The sequence below is a fragment of the Carcharodon carcharias genome, chromosome 19, assembly GCF_017639515.1.
Source record: "Carcharodon carcharias isolate sCarCar2 chromosome 19, sCarCar2.pri, whole genome shotgun sequence".
In the NCBI taxonomy this organism is placed as follows: Eukaryota; Metazoa; Chordata; class Chondrichthyes; order Lamniformes; family Lamnidae; genus Carcharodon; species Carcharodon carcharias.
In genome coordinates, this window is record NC_054485.1 from 113,092,036 (window position 1) to 113,112,768 (window position 20,733).

At 44.2% G+C, this 20,733-nt stretch overlaps 1 protein-coding gene across 1 annotated transcript in view; it reads left to right on the top strand.

Moving 5' to 3' along the window:
• Positions 1 to 13,520, top strand: part of LOC121291354 (cytochrome P450 2K6-like) — a 36,346-nt gene extending 22,826 nt beyond the window's left edge. The window contains exons 6-9 of the mRNA XM_041212423.1: positions 3,947 to 4,088; positions 5,407 to 5,591; positions 6,478 to 6,619; positions 12,944 to 13,520. Coding sequence (XP_041068357.1) covers positions 3,947 to 4,088; positions 5,407 to 5,591; positions 6,478 to 6,619; positions 12,944 to 13,125 — 651 coding nt within the window. The 3' untranslated portion in view covers positions 13,126 to 13,520. The remainder of the gene's footprint in view (positions 1 to 3,946; positions 4,089 to 5,406; positions 5,592 to 6,477; positions 6,620 to 12,943) is intronic.
• The last annotated feature ends 7,213 nt before the right edge of the window (positions 13,521 to 20,733 follow it).

Sequence of the window (20,733 nt, forward strand, 5' to 3'; positions counted from 1 at the left end):
TAAATTTGATCCTCTTACCAATCAAGAACCTACCTATCTTGGTCTCAATGACCTGGCCTCCACAGCCTTCTGTGGCAATGAATTCCATAGATTCACCACTCTCTGGCTAAAGACGTTTCTCCTCATCTCTATTCTAAAAGATCTTCCCTTTACTCTGAGGCTGTGCCCTCGGGTCCTAGTCTCTCCTACTAATGGAAACATCTTCCCCACGTCCACTCTATCCAGGCCTTTCAGTATTCTGTAAGTTTTAATCAGATCCCCCCTCATCTTTCTAAACTCCATCGATTATAGACTCAGAGTCCTCAAATGTTCCTCATATGTTAAGCTTTTCATTCCTGGGATCGTTCTCGTGAACCTCCTCTGGACCCTCTCCAGGGCCAGCATATCCTTCCTGAGATACCGGGCCCAAAATTGCTCACAATGTTCTAAATGTGGTCTGACCAGGGCCTTATAAAGCCTCAGCAGCACATCCCTGCTTTTATATTCTAGTCCTCTCGAAATAAATGCCAACATTGCATTTGACTTCCTAACCACTGACTCAACCTGCAAGTTAACCTTAAGAGAATCCTGGACTAGGACTCCCAAGTCCCTTTGCACTCCAGATTTCTGAATTCTGTGCCCATTTAGAAAATAGTCTATGCCTCTATTCTTCCTGCAAAAGTGCATGACCTCACACTTCCCCACGTTGTATTACATCTGCCACTTATTTGCCCATTCTCCTAACGTGTCCAAATCCTTCTGCAGCCTCCCTGCCTCCTCAATACCTGTCCATTCTTTGTATCTTTGTATTATCTGCAGTCTTAGCCAGGATGCCCTCAGTTCCTTCATCTAGATCATTAATGTATAAAGTGAAAAGTTGTGTTCCCAACACTGACCCCTGCGGAACTCCATTACTCAACGGCCGCCATCCTGAGAAGGACTCCCTTATCCCCACTCTCTGCCTCCTGCCAGACAGCCAATCTTCTATCCATGCTAGTTCCTTGCCTCTAACACCATGGGCTCTTATCTTACTCAGCATCCTCCTGTGCGCCACCTTGTCAAAAGCCTTCTGGAGGTCCAAGTAGATAACATCCATTGGCTCTCCTTTGTCTAATCTACTGGTTACCTCCTCAAAGAATTCTAACAGATTTGTCAGGCATGACCTCCCCTTGATGAAACCATGCTGACTTTGCCCTATTTTACCATGCACTTCCAAATATTCTGAAATCTCATCCTTAATAATGGACTCTAAAATCTTACCAACAACCGAGGTCAGGCTAATCGGCCTGTAATTTCCCGACTTTTGCCTCACACCCTTCTTGAACAGGGAGGTTACATTAGCGATTTTCTAGTTCTCTGGGACCCTTCCTGCCTCCAGTGATTCCTGAAAGATCACCACTAATGCCTCCATATCTCTTCAGCTATCTCCTTCAGAACTCTGGAGTGTAATCCATCTGGTCCAGGTGATTTATCCACCTTCAGACCTTTCAGTTTTCCTAGCACCTTCTTCTTGGTAATGGCCACCATACTCACCTCTGCCCCCCGACTCTTTTGAACTTTGGGGATGTTATTCGTGTCTTCCACTGTGAAGAATGACGCAAAGTACCTGTTCAGTTCCTACACCATTTCTTTTTTCCCCACTACTACTTTGCCAGTGTCATTTTCCAGCAGCCCAATGTCCACTTTTGCCTCTCTCTTACACTTTATATTTCTAAAAAAAAACTCTTGCAATCTTCTTTTATATTACTGGCTAGTTTACCCTCATATTTAATCTTCTCCCTCCTTATTTCGTTTTTAGTTGTCCTCTGTTGGTCTTTGTAGGCTTCCCAATCCCCTGGTTTCCCACTGCTCTTTGCCGCATTGTATGCTTTCTCTTTACATTTTATGCTGTCCCTGACTTCCCTTGTCAGCCATGTTATCCTCATCGCCAGGTTGTTATGGACTTGATTTTGCAGATAGGTTTCTCATCAGAAACATCGAACTAAATTTACAGACTGCAGCAGCAGGTGCATGCCTCCATCAAGCTCCACAACTAGAAGAAGAACTCCCATTCTAAGGTTCCCCGTGCTTAGAACTGATTTCTTCACACTGTCACGTGACACTACATAACACAATGGGCAGAATTTTATGTCCGAGGCGTGCACCCGACCCGATCGGGCCAAACATCGTGCGAGAAGACATCGGGCAAGCGTCCCAATGTCATCATTCTCTCACGCGATACTTCGTTCAGCGGTCGCACGCAAAGGTCGGAAACGCGCCACTGACAATCAAGAAGGTTAATTGCCCATTAATAAGCCCATTAATGATGCAGTTGTCTCCCATCTTTTTGTGGCCCATCCAACCTTATGGTTGGTGGATGGATGGAGGCGGCCTTTGAATTTATCATCAAACCTCATCCAAAGGTGAGATCAAATTTCCGTTATGAAATAAAATTAAAATAAATATTTGTGGACAGCAATTTTATCAGCTATAGTTTCAGATGCTTGATTGTGATGCATGGAAATTATTTTGCAGCTTTTGAAATCTTTATTTGATCATTTTCAGGTCTGCAGCTTCTGAGGCAGCTGCCTGCCTTCAGGGAGCCTTCTCGTTGGGCTCACCTACACCCGTGGTGACATCATCACCCGCCCTCTTCCCACCCCCACAGTGCTGAGCTTTTCAGCATGCGTTTCACGCTGCCTAGCCGTTAATGGGTCAGCCAGCGTGAAATTGCGGTCGGGGGACGATTACGGTTGGGGGCCCGTTTCCCAACCGCTCCCTGGCTCGCCGATCGCGCACACCTGCCTGCTAAAGGTAAAATTCAGACCAATAAGTCTTAAAGCTACAGTCACTCTATTCCTTAAAGCTACAGTTACTATAGTGACCTAATACCAAACAGTGGGAATAGGCTTCCCTCCAGTCTGAAAAACAACTATTTACTGTGACTAATCTCTGCTTCCTGTCAATTAGTGTACGCACTGTCATTTCATCTCATTTAATTTTGTTCACAAGTTTATTATTCAGAACTCTGGGAACACCTTTTGAAAATCAATCATATTACCCTTATCAGCCATTACCTCACCAAAGAGCTCAATCAAGTTAGACAAACATGATTTATCTTTAATAAGTCTGTGCTGGTATTCATTTAATACTGTACGCTTTACCAAATGGACTCTAAAACTCAGCATCAGCTGACGTGTCATTGCTGGGTTTATCCCACTGGCCTTTTGTGAACAGGGATATGATATTTGCAACCCGCCATTCCAGCTACTTCACCTCGGCTACCTCAGAGGGCAGTTTTAAGAGTCAATCTTGTTAATGTGGGAGTGGAGTCAGATATAGGTCAACCTGGATAAGGGCAGCGGTCACTTTCTCCCCAAGTGACATTAAAGAACCAATTGGTCTTTCATGACATTCCAATATTGTCAGTAGGGTGACCGACTTATTACGAAATAAGTGACACTTCGACAATGAGACCGGGAAGTGGGAGGGAGTGCAATTTGCTGGTGACCCATTGAATGAGATGGCATTGGCAGGTCTAAGAGCCGGGCTGCAGGGCCGGGGGCGGGGGTAGTTGGAGGGGTTGAGGGTGTTGTAGCATTGTGGATATGGGTGTTTCTGGTGACCGTAAGAGCAGAGGCAACGAGTTGGTTGGGGGCAGGGGTGGCATTAAAGCAACAAAAACCTACAACTTATCTTGTGGAGTCACAACATTATCATCTCTCTGTCGGTCACTTCACAGACTTGCAGTTCTGCTCAAATCACTCAACTGACACTCCCAAACTCAGTCTCCACTGGTTATCACCGAAATAATGTACAAAAGGCATCCTTTAAGGGATGCAGGGCAAACAGTGAATATAAGGGGCAATCCCTTAAAATACAGGGCAGTTGATCACCCTGATTATCAGGGTCTATTTCACTCCTGCCAGTTGTAAAATGGATAGCTTTATTGAAACCTAATTGCTCACCTTTCAATTCTCACCTCAAGGAAGCAGGGAATCCGGATTCCTTTTTCCATGAGAAAAATATGGTCAAGTTGATCACTGAACTGTTTGCTGCTGGGACAGAAACCACGTCCACCACCCTTCGCTGGGGTCTGCTATTCATGATGAAATACCCAGAGATTCAGAGTAAGTACTCAAGAAATTTCTCTTCACTTATTTATTCAAGTACTTACTTCTGAGTCGAGAAGGAAAATTATAGAGAACAGATACATTGGTGGATTTTAACTTCCAATAGGGTGGGTAAGACAAGGGAATGGGACAAGAGGGCAAGGGGAGAAGTGAGCAGATGTTTGGTACCGAATCAGTCAATGACCCTCCAGAAACAGGCATCTGGAGGCCGCCCAGGGTGGGTTTGGTGGTGACTCAGAGCAGTCACCAGTGGGAAAATTTCACATGAATGAAAGGCCACATGCAGCAGATTGTACCATCCCTCTCCAGAATATACAGCCCCCCACTGCTCTCCTGATTGTTCCTCCCTCTCCCTGTTCCACTTCTCCTCACTACCTGTTCTCTGATCGCCTCACTCTGCATACTCCCTTTCTCAATTACCCTCCTGATGATCTCCCTTTCTCCTGATTACTCCCCTTAGGCCCCTTGACATTCATAACGTTTCCCAATTGGGTCCCCCTCCTGCTTGCCCCACTCCATGTTCACAGCCCCCTCTCCAATGCCCTACATCTTCTGTGTGTTCCCTCTCACAATCCCTCCCTCTTCTCTTCCCCCACCTCCTGGTATTGCCACAACCAAACTCCTCTTCCCCTTCCCACCCCTTTCATTCCATAATAGGCTGGTCCATTTCTCAGTCACCTCTTCCCGCTGCTCCTTACCATGCAAACTCAGGAGATGTAACAGCTGTCCTTTTACCTCCTCTCTGCTCACTATCCAAGGCCCCAAACACTCCTTCCAGGTGAAGCAGTGCTTTACTTGTATTTCTTTCAATCCAGTCTATTGTATTCGCTCCTCACAATGTGGACTCCTCTACACTAGGGAGACCAGATGCAGCCTTAGTAATCACTTTGTGGAACACCTCCTCTGAGTCTGGAAGCAAGTCCCCAAGCTTCCAGGGGCCTGTCATTTTAATTCCTCACCTTTATCTCACACTGACTTTTCGGTCTGCTACACTGTTCCAGTGAGGCTAACACTTCATCTTTCAACTAGGAATTTTATGGCCTTAATTCTGGATTCAACAATAAGTTCAACTGAAATTTTCAAGATCTGTAGATTTTTAGGTTGGGTAGGGGAATTGATGGATATGGAGTAAAGATGGTTGAGTGAAGATGAGATGCAGATTAGCCTTGATCTAATTTAATGCAGGGACAAGCTCGAAGGGCTGAATGATCTCTTCCTGTTCCTATGTTCCAAAGGAAAGGACCAGACTCTGAGCTAAAGTCAATCTCACTTTTTTTTGCTATGTGACACCCAACATTACTGGTTTGCCTTTTAGAGAGAGTGCAGGAAGAAATTGATCGGGAGATTGGAACCGAGCGTCCCCCCAGAATGGAAGATCAGCAAAGGTTGCCCTACACCAACGCTGTGATATATGAGATTATGAGGTTTGCCAATGTCGCTACAATGATTACTCGTGACAATATCGCTGACACACACCTCAGGGGATATTTTATTCCCAAGGTAAAATGCAGATGGTGAGAGTTGAAAGGTTGCATGATTGTGCCTCTCTGCAATTATGGGGTTTCCAGTTACATGGGGTGGGATTTTCCCGGTATTGCACTAAGTGCAGGAGCGGGTGTCGAAACTGGAGTTTTTCCTATCAGCTTCAATGGTAGGATTTTGTGCCGTCATTAATTATGATACACAGGAAACACGCCGGATCACTGGTGGTCTGTTAAATGTCAAAGGGAGACGGTTAGGTTTTCTCTTGTTGGAGATGGTCATTGCCTGGCATTTGTGTGGCATGAATGTTACTTGCCCAAGTAAGCCCAAATTTGAATGTTGTCCAGGTCCTGCTGCATGCTGGCTTCATTATCTGAGGAGATGTGAATGGAACTGCAATTGGATGCCAATAAAATACAAATTTAGATAAAGTTCCAAAATTTGGAAATAATTAGTTGGCAAAATAAGGTGTGGCTAGCACTGTTCCCATCACCTTTGGTAGTCTGTAAACAGTCCAGACTAATGGAAATACAAATCTTGACTCCTTGCACAGTGAGTGAGTGCAAGTGAAATGAGTTTTGGATGTTTTAACTCAGTTTCCAACAGACCGTAGCTAAGACTGATAACAGCTGCAATAACTCACCTCCAGAGTGCAGATGAAATTCAATCGAACATTATGATTTATAATCACTGATTTCTCAGTATGAATGAAGTTAAAATCCCACACACGAGGATATAATCAGCAAAGTTCATCAGCAGAAAACAACAACTTTTGGGAGAATGTTATAAATGGTTTGAAAATGTTTCCAATCCACCACAGTGAGAAGATTAAATGGCTTGGTTCCATGACAGGGATTGAACCACATGCTACCTGCTGCTGATCTAGTTTGTCATTCTTTTACAGAGAAGTCACATCATAATTGTGCTTTCGTCAGTTCTACGGGATAAAACTTACTGGGAGAAGCCGGATGAATTCAACCCGTCCCACTTTCTGAACTCTGAGGGGAGACTTGTTAAGAGAGAGGCTTTCATGCCTTTCGGTGCAGGTAATAAACAACTCAGGAAATGTGTTAATGTTCTTATTGCTGAGAGATACAATTGACTGCCTGGGCCAACACCTCTAGTGTCACTCATAGTGGCCGTATTACAAATGTGGCTCCTGTATCTCCTGCCATGCCTGACGATGGGGCAGAGTCAAACTCAACAATTACCTGAGCTGAGGACTCAAATGTCTCCCTTCTGTGTTGTCCTCTTGCCTGATATCCATGTACATGGGGCTACCAGCAGCTAAAATTACAACCCTGGGAGGAAGAATAGAAAAGCAGAATATTATTTTAATGGAGAGACTGCAGAACTCTACAGAACAGAAGGATCTGGGCGTCCTGTTACATGAATCACAAAGTTAGTATTCAGGTGATTCAGAAGGCAAATGGAATGTTGGTGTTTATTATAACGGGAATGGAATATAAAAGTGGGGAAGTATTGATACAGTTGTAGGACTTTAAGGAAAGCACACCTCGAGTACTGTGTATAGTGCTGGTCTCCTTAGGAAAGGGTATAATTGCATTATAAACAGTTCAGAAAAGGTTCACTCAACTGATTCCTGAGTTGAAGGGCTTATCGTATAAGGAAAGGTTGAATAGGTTGGGCCTATACCGACTGTTGTTTAGACACATGAGAAGTGGACAAATGAGAAGTGATCTTATTGAAACACATAGGATTCTGAGGGGGCTTGACAGGGTGTTACTGAGAGGACGTTTCTCCTTATAGGGGAGTCTAGAAATGGAAGACACAGTTTAAAAATAAGGGGTCTACCATTTATGACAGAAATAAAGTGAATTTTTATCTCTCAGATGCTAGTTAGTCTTTGGAATTCTCTTCCACAGAAAGCAGGAGAGGCTGGGTCATTGAATATATTCTAGGTTGAGCTCACCAGATTTTTGATTGACAAGGAAGTCAAGGGTTATGACGGGGGGGGGCGCAGACAGGAAAGTGGAGTTGAGACCACAAACAGATCAGCCATGATCTTACTAAATGGTGGAACAGGCTTGAAGGGCTGAATGGCCTACTCCTGGGAAGGGAACATGCTGTTCAATATGATCTGCTAGTCATTGCAACACATGGCCTACATACCTGGCATCACACCAACACTAAAATTCAAATCAACACTTACTCATTTGTGATAGACAATTACTTTTTGGTTTGATGGCAACATCCTGTAAGTGGAGAAAGCCACTCGTGTTGCTACAGCACAGTAACAGTGTGCATTGGCTAGCTGCTCAAACTTTTCAGACACCTTACCCTGTCCCCTGCAACCACTCAAACTGACCCTTCACCCGCCACAGATGGACCCTCACCCCCCCGAGCAAATCACGTCCTACTGCACCCTCAAACATCAACTGTACCCTCCCATCATGACTACCCTCAGTTAGCCCCCCCAAGATTCCCCCATCGATACCAGAGACCCCCTCCCTCTGAATCCCACCCATCACTGTCCCCTCCTTTCTCACCCCTCACTAGCCCTTGCTTTCCCATGGTCCCTGTACTGCTCCCCAGTCCCTTCAACCCCACCACCTCCTGCAAGGCTCCCTGGTTTGACGTCCTCCCACTGCCGGCATTCCAACCCCCCTCTCTGCTACCTCGCCCCCACCACCTCCATGTTGCAGCACCCACTGCGTAGTCTGCCTTCTGTTCCCCTCATGTTACAGCACCTCACCCCACGTGATTGGTACGCACTTTCCACCAAGTGAAGCAGCCTGTGCCTTCCCGGTAAGTGCAGTGTGTTCTGGACAGGAGTAAACTCCCGCTGGCCGAGCAGATAATATGCCAGGACAGTATTCCGGTAAGATGCCTTTAGCCTCAATAGTGACCTGCCATTAACCACCATGATGACCAGAACCGCAGTTTCCCACCAGCATTTACTGCCATCAAGAGCCCAATTTGCATCATCCCAACGTGTTCCCCATCCCTGCCAGCCACAAACCCAGCTGCTGGTGGGGCAGAAAATTCCCGCCAGAATGTCCAATGTGATTCCATGATTTGGCAACACTTGCTGAACAATCCTGACTGTGCTAAGAATTACACTGAAAACCGATTGAAGTTTGTCAGTCAGGCTCGCATGCTAGAAGCCACATTTATTCACACACACAGAGCCCTGGGCTTTGCAGTCAGAAGGAACACATCTGTGTATTATGCCTTTTCCAACTAAACAAAAGCTCGGGAAACCGCCATTCCCTGGTTCATTTCCCATGCCTTGACCAATCAGTCGATTTGCCTGTTTTGAATTTGAAAAGCTTGTTAACAGTTAACTGTTTTCTGTTACATTCTCCATGCCAACATCTCTACCACTCAGAGTCCACTTGCCCACCAATCAGCACTCTCTTCTCATGCAGTATAAATTCTTGTTTTCCTTTCCTGACCTGATGGGTGCAGGATGAAAATCTTCGATTGCATGTCTCTTTTTTCAAGTTCTGTTCTACCAAATGACTAAAAGGAGCTATTAAGACAGGTGACCAACAGCTTTAACAGATAAGTAGATTTTAGGGAGTGTCTTAAAGGAGGGAAGAGAGATAGAGAGGCTTAGTGAGTGAATGTCTAATTGAAGAAAATTCTGGCTCATTCAGAGCGATGACAGAGAGGCACTGGATGGTCCATGGGAGGGAGTGCTGAATATCGCCTGAGCGTTATCAGTGGACAGGTGGGATCTGATGAATGTTGGACAATATCTATGAGGGGAAATAAGAGAAATAGTGGGGGAGATGGAGGGCCAGGAGAGATCCTCACAGAAGAACTCTGAGGACATAACATAAGAAATAGGAGCAGGAATAGACGACACAGCCCCAGGAGCCTGCTCCACCATTCAATATGATCGTGCGTGATCTTCGTCTTCAACCCCACTTTCCTGCCTGCTCCTTATATCGCTAATTTTCCTGAGAGACTAACAATCTGTCCATCCCAGCCCTAAATATAGTCAATGATGGAGCATCCACAACCTTCTGCAGGAGGGATAGAACCAGAAGTGCTGATAACACTCTGGCATCATCTGTGGAGAGAGAACAGAGTTAACGTTTGAAGTCCAATACTCTCCTTCAGGACCATTGAGTACAGAAGTCCAAAGATTCACTACCCTTTGAGTGAAAGAATTTCTCCTCATCTCCGTCCCAAGTGATCTTTCCTTTACCCTGACATTGTGCCCACGTGTCCTAGGTTCCCCAGCCAGGGGAAACAACTTCTCAATGTCCCCAATCTCAAGCCCCTTCAGAATATTTTATGTTTCAATGAGATCACCCCTCATTTTTCTAAACTCCAGAGAATATCAATGCGATTTCCTCAGATTCTCATCATAGGACAAGCCTCTCATCCTGGGGACCAATCTAGTGAACCTTCACTGTACCACTTTCAATGCAAACATATAAAGATTTTCCTTTTCCCACCTATTTCCATTATAAAAAAAAACAAAAAAAAAAACCCCACTAGAGCTATACCTTGAGTGCCCTACCATCCATTCTTAATTAGCACATTCGTTTAGATAATATCACCAACTTTAACTTTAACACCTATGTGTTCTATTGTACTATTGTCGTTGACATCTTTTGATGATCTGCTTCTATCACTGCTTGTTTGTCCCTACAACCACACCGCCCCCCTCCACCTCTCTGTCTCTCTATCTCTCCGCCCCCCCACACACACACCTTAAACCAGCTTATATTTCAGCTCTTTCCTGGACTCGAAGTCAAGTTCTGTCGAAGGGTCATGAGGACTCGAAACGTCAACTCTTTTCTTCTCCGCCGATGCTGCCAGACCTGCTGAGTTTTTGCAGGTAATTCTGTTTTTGTTCCTTCCTTAAATATGGAGACCAGAACTGCACACAGTATTCCAGATGTGGTCTCATCAAATCCCTGTACAATTATAGCAAGTCTTATTTATTCCTGTACTCCAATTCCCTTGAAACACAGGTCAACCTGCCATTTGCCTTCCTCATTGCTTCCTGTACCTGCTTGTTGACTTCCTTGTTCAAACACACCCAAGTCCCACTGAATATCAACATTTATATGTTTCGTATCTTTTAAAAAATATTCTGCTTTTCTATTCTTACAGCCAAAGTGAATAGCTTCACACATTATATACCTTGTCTGCCACCTTGTTGCCCACTCTCTTAACCTGTCTAGATCTCTTTGCAGCCACTTTGTGCCCTCCTTACAGCTTGCATTCCAACTAGCTTTGCATCATTAGCAAACTTTACTCTCTATCCCTTTATCTAAGTCATTAATATATATTGTAAATAACTTAGGCCCCAGCACTGAGAACCAGATTAAGTGGTTTGAGTCATACTTTGTACACAAGGTGGTGGTAAGTTGCCTTTTTGAATACCCACATTGCTGTTAGGGAGTTCCAGATTTTTGACCCAATGACAGTGAAGGAATGACGATATAGTTCCAAGTCAGAAGAGTGTGGGACTTGGAGGAGAACTTTCAGGTGGTGGTGTTCCCATGCGTACATCTGCTGCCGTTGTGATAGAAGGTCCTGGGTTTCGTGGCTATTATTAAAGGAACTAGACGCTGCAATGCATCTTATAGATGGTACATTCTACAGCCACTGTGCACCAATCGGAGTGAGTGAATGTTTAGAGTGGTGGTGGGGTGCTGATCAAGCGGCTGCTTTGTGCCAGGTGGTAATAAAAGCAAAATACTGCGGGTGCTTGAGATCCTGAAATAAAAACAAAATGTACTGGAAAAACTCAGCAGCTCAGGCAGTATCTGTGGAGAGAGAAACAGAGTTAATGTTTCTAGTCATATGTGACTCTTCTTCAGAACTGGAGAGTCAGAAATGTGATGGGTTTTATGCTGTTGAAAAAGCGAGGGTCAGGTGGAAACAAAGGGAAGGTCAGGGATAGGGTAGAGGGCCTGGGAAATTAAATTACAAAGATGTAATGGAGCAAAATGCAAAGGGATTGGGAATGGTTGTAGTAAAGGAACAAATTATTGGTCCAGAGTAGGCATTAATAGCAAAACAGAGGTAGGCGCTGTCTGAAAGCAAAATAGCAGAATATATTAATAGAAAATAAAGATCAGTACTGTCTGAAAGAAAAACATGAGAACGAAATACAGACCAGCACTCAGGGAAGAAAATTACAAAATGGAGGATCAAGTTCATGGTCTGAAGTTGTTTAACTCAATGCTGAGTCCGGAAGATCTGATCGGAAGAAGAGATGTTGTTCCTCAAGTTTGTGTTAAGCTTTACTGGAACATTAAAGCAAGCTTTTTGGATGGTGTCAAGTTTCTTGAGTCTTGTTGGAGCTGCACTAACCCAGGCAAGTGGTGGTATTCCATCAGACTCCTGACTGTGCCTTGTGTCAAACTTTGAGGAGTCAGGAGTAAGTTACTCACAGCAGAATTCCCAGCCTCTGGCCTGCTTTTGAAAGCAAAATTTATGCTGGCTGCTGCAGTTAGGTTCCTGCTCAATGGTTGCTCTAGGATGAAACCTCCTTCCAGCGGGTTTCAACGGTGAAAGTGCCGCTGAATGTCAATGGGAAATGGATAGATCTTCTCTTGTTGGCGATGGTAATGGCCTGGCATTTCAGTGATGTGAATGTTAATTGCCACTTATCAGTCCAAGCTTGAAAGTTGTCTAGGTTTTGCTGCACATGGACACAGACTGCTTTAAAATCTGAGAAGTTGCCAATGTAATTGTGCAGTCCAAAAAAAACATTCCTACTTCTAATGGAGGGAAGATCATTGATAAAGTAGCTGAAGGTCTCGATACCCTGAGGAGCTCATGCAGTGATGTCCTGGAACTGAGATGATTGCCCCCAATAACCACAACCATCTTGTTTGTGCTAGATATGACTCCATCCAGTGCAAAGTTTTCCCCCTGATTCCCATTGACTTCTGTTTTGCTAGGGCTCCTTGCTACCACTCTCGGTCAAATGCTGCCTTGATGTCAAGGGCAGTCACTCTCACTTCACCTATTGAGTTCTGCTCTTTTGTCCATGTTTGGACCAAGGGTGTAATCAGGTCAGGTGTCGAGTAGCCACAGCGGATCCCAAACTGAGCATGCTGAGTAAGTGTCGCTTGATGAACCTGTCAACGGCACCTTCCATCGCTTTGCTGATAACCGAGAGCAGACAGGTGAGGCCATAATTGGCCGTTTGGATTTGTATGGACAGAAGCTGGGGAGAAAAGGCATTTTCCAGAGTGTAGTGGATGAGGAGCTTGCTTACACAAGAGGCAGGTGGCATTGAGATTATCTGGTGGACACATTAATTGGTAACGGGTTGTACTATCAGTAGAATATGTATTGAAGAACAGTATTTTGTTTGGTAAAACTGAATATTTACAGCATCTTTTAAAACCTCTTTTATTATTCCTCAGGCTCTAGGGTTTGTGCTGGGCAGAGTCTGGCCAAGATGGAGCTCTTCCTGTTTTTCACAACTTTGCTGCAGAAGCTTAAGTTCCAGGCACCGGCGGATGTGACAGACCTGGACCTCACGCCTATTCATGCACAAATATATTTTCCCAAACCCTATAAGCTCTGTGCTATATCCCGGGAATAGGAAGTCCAGCAAACGATTAGACCGCTCCGATATTGTGCATCCGGGAACAGTCCTCCTGAAGATAATTGCTTCCATATAATTAGAGCTCATTTAGTGCTATGAGACCAAGAGATTTCTACATCTAAATGTTTCAGTCCTTTGCAGGATAGGATGTGAGGAAACAACCATCATATGTCCCTTTGGATACTGTAAAACCTGATCTCATGCCAGTGGGAGATTTACATTCAACTAATGAAGCTGCAATCATCCTGACATTTAAAGAGATGGTTTTATATCTTGGTTAGAATAACTGAGCAAGGAATTCCATCTGAAAACTTGCTACTGTAGCCATGAGGTCTCAGCTCCAAACTGGGGAGAATTTCTCACTGTAATTGCAACAGTGGATTTTCCAAATCAGTGACGACAGCAAAATTGTAAACATTTTCTTTCATCCCTATTTCTGCTTTGACTAGAAATGACAAAGTAATAAACCAATTTCCAGGGGAACATTCCCCAGCCCCTCATTCCTGTGTCAATGTGAACTGGGGCACATGGGGGTGGAGGGAGTCTCAGAATGAACTGGGGAGAGTCTGTGTGAGCAGGCGGAGAAAGTGACAACATGAATTGGGGCAACACAGAATCATACAATGGTTACAACACAGGAGGCCATTCGGCCCTTCGTCAGCTCTCTGCAAAAGCAACTCAGCTAGTCCCACTAACCTGCCCTTCCCCCATAGCCCTGAATTTTTTACTCTTTGGATGATTATCCAATTTCCTTTTGAAAGCTGCAATTGTCTCTGCCTCCTCCAATGCATTCCAGATCCTAACCACTCGCTGGGTAAAAAAATCAAGAATCACAGAATGTTAACGCCCAGAAGGAGTCCATTCACCTCACGTGGCCTTTGGTTATTTTGCCATTCACCTAATTGAGCATCCTCTGATTCTCAGCCATTCTGCCAGTGGGAACAGTTTCTCCCTGTCTACCTCTCTACTCACCTCATTCTGCCCATCAAAATGTATCACTTCATACTTCTCTGCATTAAATTTAATCTGTGCCGTGTCCACCCATTAGGGGAAATACAGTACGACTTTATTGAAAGGGAATGAATTACTTAAAATCTCCAGGCAGCCAGTGCTACCAAGCACATTAACAGTTACAGGTTACCAGATGAATCTTGCACAGCCTTAGGGTCTGCAAACAACAGAAAGGCCTTGGGAGTCGGACTGGAATCAGAGGATGGCAACAACATAGATTAAGTGCTCTTTAACAGATAAGGAAAGGACAGATGGTCCCAGCCTAGATAGAGGGAGAGGTCTCTGCCGACGTGAAAGAGCATGTAAGATGTAACCGATATGACAAGATTGGAATTTGAACATTGTTCTTATATGTAATCAGTCGTGTATAAAATAAGCTGTATGCTTGTAGTTTGGCAGAGTGCTATCTCAAGCTGCCTTCAGATGGTTCTCTCCTTGCAATTGCTGGAATAAACGATTGTGACCTGTATCTGAGCCTGCTGTGGTCCGTTTGTCAAAGATACCATAACATCTGCATTAAATTTAATCTGTGCCCTGTGTCCACCCATTCTCCGTGTCCTCTTGAAGTCTATCACTAATCTACTCACAGTACTCCCAGGTGTCATGACATCTGCTAATTCTGAAATTTTGCCCAACACGCCAAACTCTGGGTCTTGTGTATAGATCAAGAAAAATGGTGGTCTTAACATCGACTGCTGATGTACCCCACTATAATGGTTGTGGTTTATCACTGACAAAGAGATTAGTCATTCCTTTCTTTATTTCGGCAGTGTTAAGTAGCCTGCACTGGATAGAGTGTCTTACTGAGGCCAAAGGACAGGGGAGGGCCTTCCCACCCCTTCCAAATCGCCTGTTCTCCACATCAGGCAATGTTATCTCCAATTTGATTTTAAATGCTATTGAATTTTTAAACTTCTCTGTGAGGGTCTTTCTTTCTGCTGCCTCAGTAACAGTTGACTCAGAACGTCTACAACAACGAAAACATCGACGCTTAAGAATCAGCATCAAGTCTCCAGACACAAAGATCAAACCTGATCTATTACTCCTACAGGTTTTATTAAACATTTGTCTGTCTGTCCTCATTATTTGTGTCTTACCGGACACTCGAGTGCATAAACCATGAACACCTACAGTGCTGTTAGGAAGGAAGTTCCAGGATTTTGATCCAAAGGCAGTGAAGGAACGCCAATATACTTCCAAATCAGGATGATGTGAGGCTTGGAGGGGGCTGATTGGTTGATGTGGGGCTCGGAGGGGGCTGATTGGTTGATGTGGTGTACATGAACTTCCCAAAAGTGTTTGATGAAGTGTCACATTACTGTCTTGTCAGCAAAGCTGAAGCCCATGGAATAAAAGGGACAGTGGCAGTAAGGTTCTGAAGTTGCTAGTGTCAGGAAATAAAGTGTAGTGGTGGACAGTTGCTTTACAGATTGGAGGAAGATATACAGTGGGACTCCCCAGGGTCACTCAGAGATCACTGCTTTTCTTGATATATACTTATGGACTAGACTTTGGATTTTAGGACACAATTTCAAAATTTGTGGATGACACAAAACTTAAAGTATTTTTAACAGCGAGGAGTAAGGTGATAGATTTCAAGGGGACGTAGGCAGGTTAATGGGATGGGTGGACATATGCAGATGAATCTTAATGCAGATGTGCAGATGAAATTTAGCACAGAGAATCTCAAATGTTACATTTTGGTAGGAAGAACAAGGCGAGGCAATATAAAATAAAGGGTACAATTCAAAAGCTGGGGTGGGGAGCTAGTTGGTGGGACGAGTACAGGAACAGACAGTATTGAGAATATGTGTGCATAAATTGTTAAAGGTGACAGGGCTGGTTGAGAAAGTGGTTAATAAGGCATATGGAATCCTGGGTTTCAGGAATAGAGGCATAGGGTGCAGAAGCAAGAAAGTTATGGCAAACCTTTATAAAACACCAGTTTGCCTCAACTGAAATCTTGTATTAAAGTCTGGGCACTTTAAGAAGGATGTGAATGTTTTAGCGAGTGTGCAGAAAAGATTCTTGAAAATGGTTGCAGGGATAAGTGACTTCAGTTATATGGGTAGATTGGAGAAGTTGTGACTTCTTGGAGAAGAGAAGATTTAATTGGACGGTTCTAAGTTGTCGGGAGTCAGAGTAGATATGGGGAAGCTGTTTACAGCACAGAAGGAGGCCATTCGGCCCATCGTGCCCGTGCCGGTCAACAAAGATCTGACTACATTAATCCTATTCTCCAGCATTTGGCCCATAGCCCTGGAGGCTATGGTAACATAAGTAAATATCTAAATACTTCTTATATGATATGAGAGTTTCTGACTCAAAGGCCCTTTCAGGCAGTGAGTTCCAATACCGTCTGGGTGAAAACATTCCTCCTCAGAAGGTTAAGACCTTCTACCTCTTACCTTAAGTCTACGCCCCCTGGTTGTTGACTCATCTACTAAAAAAAAATGCCTTCCTATCTACCCTATCTATGCCCCTTATAATCTTATGCGCCTCTATCAGGTCCTCTCTCAACCTTCCTGCTCCAAGGAAAACAACCCCAGCCTATCCAATCTTTCCTCATAGCTCAGGCTCTCTAGCCCCGGCAGCATCCTGGTAAATCTCCTCTGCACCCTCTCCAGTGCAACCACATCCTTCCTATAATGTGGTGACCAGAACTGCATGCAGTTCTCCAGTTGTGGCCTAACATCTTATACAGTTCCAGCATGACCTCCCTGTGCTTGTATTCTATGCCTTGGCTAATAAAAGCAAGTTTACATATGCCTTCTTAACCACCTTATATACCTGCCCTGCTACTTTCAGAGTTCTGTGGATATGCAAACCAAGATCCTTCTGATCGTCAGTATTTTCCAGGTCAGATTCATAGTGTAATCCCTGGCCTTGTTAGCCCTCCCCAAGTGCATTACCTCACATTTTCCACGTTGAATTCCATTTGCCACTGCTATGCCCACCTGAACAGTCCATTGCAATTTACAGCTATCCTCCTCACTATTTACCATCCGACCAATTTTTGTGTCATCCGCAAATTTCTTGATCATACCCCCTACATTTAAGCCCAAATCACTTATGTGCAGCACAAATAGCAAGGGCCCCAGGACCGAGCACTTTGGAACGCCAATGGAAACAGACTTCCACTCATAGAAACATCCCTCGACCATCACCCTTTGCTTCCTGCCTCTCAACTAATTTTGGATCCAACGTGTCACTTTGCCTTGGATCCCATGGGCTCTTCCTTTCTTGACACGAGGGGCCTTATCAAAAGCCTTGCTAAAGTCCATGTAGACCACATCAAATGCATTACCCTTATCAACACTCCTGGTTACCTCCACAAAAAATTCAATCAAATTTGTCAAGCACGACCTTCCCTTGATGAATCCATGCTGAATATCCCTGATTAACCCGTGTCTCCCCAAGTGCAGGTATATTCTGTACCTCAGAATTCTTTCTAGGAACTCCCAACCACCAAAGTTAGATTGCTGACTTGTAATTTCCTGGTCTATCCCTTCCTCCCTTTTTTAATAATGGGACAATGTTAGCAGTCCTCCAGTCCTCTGGCACCTCACCTATGGCCAGAGAGGATTTGGAAATTACTGCCAGGGCCCCTGATATCCCTTCCCTTGCCTCCCTCAACAACCTGGATACATCTCACCTGGGCCTGCAGGTTTATCTACTTTTAAGGCCACTCAACCCATTAGTATCTCCTCTCTCTCTCTGTTAATTTCCTCTAATATTTCACATTCCCCCGCCCTGATGCCTATACCTGGGTCGTCCTATTCCATTGTGAAGACCGATGCAAAGTACTCAATGAGGACTGTACCCACGTCTTCCGGATCCACACACACATCACCTCTGTGGTCCCTAATTGGCCCTACTCTTTCTCTAGTTATTCCCTTGCTCTTTATACATTTAAAAAAAACCCTTTGAGTTTTCTTTTCTTCTACTTTCTCATGCACACTCTTAGCTTTCCTAATTTCCTTTTTCAGTTCCCCCCTGCACGTTTTAATCTCCTCTCGGGACTCTGCCATATTGAGCCCTTGCTATCTGCCATAAGCTTCTCTTTCTTTCTTAATCCTAACCTTTATATCCTTGACACCCAGGGTTCTCTGGACTTGGACCCCCCCCCCCACCCCCCACTTTTCTTTACTGTACTCTCGCTATTTCGTCCTTGAATGCCTCCTACTGCTTTGACACAGTTTTATCTGCAAGTAGCTGCTCCCAGTCCACTTGGGCCAAATTGTATCTCACCTTAGTAAAATTAGCCTTTCCCCAGTTTCGAACTTTTATTCCCGGCCCAATCTTATCCTTTTCCATAAGTATCCTAAATCTGACTGAGTTATGGTGACTATCTCCAAAATGCTCCCCTATTGATGTGCCTTCCACCTGCCCGAGCTCTTTTCCGAATATTAGGTTCAGAACTGCCCCCTCCCTTGTTGAGCTTTCTATGTACTGATTTAAAAAGTTCTCCTTGATGTAACTGAAGAATTTTGCTCCCTCCCTACCTTGCACACTCAAACTATCCCAGTGTGTTCTATTGTACTATTGTCGTTGACATCTTTTGATGATCTGCTTCTATCACTGCTTGTTTGTCCCTACAACCACACCGCCCCCCCTCCACCTCTCTGTCTCTCTGTCTCTCCGCCCCCCACACACACACCTTAAACCAGCTTATATTTCAGCTCTTTCCTGGACTCGAACTCAAGTTCTGTCGAAGGCTCATGAGGACTCGAAACGTCAACTCTTTTCTTCTCCGCCGATGCTGCCAGACCTGCTGAGTTTTTCCAGGTAATTCTGTTTTTGTTTTTGGATTTCCAGCATCCGCAGTTTTTTTGTTTTTATCCCAGTTAATACTTGGGTAGTTAACATCTCCTACACCTACTGCCCTATTATTCTTACACTTCTCTGAAATGTGATTATATATTTGATTCTCTATTTCTCCCTGAATGTTTGGGGGCCTATAGGACACACCCAACAGTGTGTTTGCCCCTTTTATGTTTTTTACTTCTACTCATATGGCCTCATTTGATGATCCTTCCAAGATATCATCCCTCCTCACTGCTATAATTGATTCCTTGATCAATATTGCGACCCTCCCCTCCTCTTCTATCCCCCTCTCTATCTCTTCTGAATGCTCTATAACCAGGAATGTTGAGCTGCCAATCCTGCCCTTCTTTTAGCCAAGTCTCGGTCATAGCTATGATATCATACCCCCTCTGCCTATCTGTGCCCTCAGCTCATCTGTCTTATTCCTCAAGCTCCCTGCATTAAAATGTATTCCATTTAGACTTGCTAAACTTACTTCTTTCTGCTCTCATGCCCACTTGTCCATCCTTGGCCTGCTGCAATCTTCCAGTGAAGCCTAACACAAACTGGGGGAACAGCACCTCAACTTCTGGTTAGGCACTTTATAGCCTTCCAGACTTAACATTGAGTTCAACAACTTCAGACCATGAAATCTCTTCCCCATCCTCACCCCTTTTTTATCCCCTTTTTTCAATATTCATTTTTATTTTTATCCACTTATTTTAATTAATTTTCATTTTTATTCATTGTTTTATCCCCACCTTTTATCCTATTCTCAATCCTTTGTTCCCACCATCATCCCCTCCCCCCCACCACACCTTCACGATGGCCATCTGTCACTTGTTCATGTTGTTCTTTCCAGAGTGTTTACCCTTATCCTGCTATTATCACATTCTGCTTTCTGACCTTAACACCACCATCAGCACCTCCTTTAGCCAGTACCACTATCATTAACACCCCTTTGTCCTTTTGTTCATGACATCTTTGTCAATCCCTCCTTTGCCTCCACCTATCGCTGGCCCTTTATCCAGCTTTGCTTGCTCCATCCCCCTTAAACAGTACAAATTTCATCACATTTTTACTTCTCTTTAGCTCTGAAGGAGAGTCATACGGACACGAAACGTTAACTCTGTCTTTCTCTCCACAGATGCTGTTAAACTTGCTGAGTTTTTGCAGCATTTTCTGGTTTTGTTTCACTTCTTTCTTATCTAGCCTATGTTTCCTCTGCCTTCCAGACTCAGTTACTAGCGTCTTAACTCCTAATTCCATCTCAGCTTCTGTCCCCTCTAAACTACTTTTCAGGATCTCACCCCCTTCAGGATCCCATCCTCCTGTTGGAGGAAGGGCTGGTTACATATGGACAGTGATTGAAAATGATAGTCAAGAGAGTCAATAGCGACATGACAAAAACATTTTTTATGCGAGTTGCTAGGGTCTGGAACGCACTGCCTGAAAGTGAAGTATCATCGGAATGGGTCCGAGGGTGTGTTTATCAGAGACTGCTACAAACAAGACATCCAGGAACTTCCAAACGTATATTAAATATATACAACTATGTACAGGGATAGATAAGCATGAGGCTCCTTCCAGAGGTGTCTCTCTCAGAGTTCTCAGAGAGACACGTGATCTGACATCACTGATTATGTATATTAGCTATTAGCTTAATAGCTATTAATCCTTTATGCCACATCTATACCGAAGTCTTCCAATCTACCCATTAACTATTCACACATTGTATTTTCCCACCCCTCATCACAGTCTGTTGTTCCAAATGCTAACATCAATTCA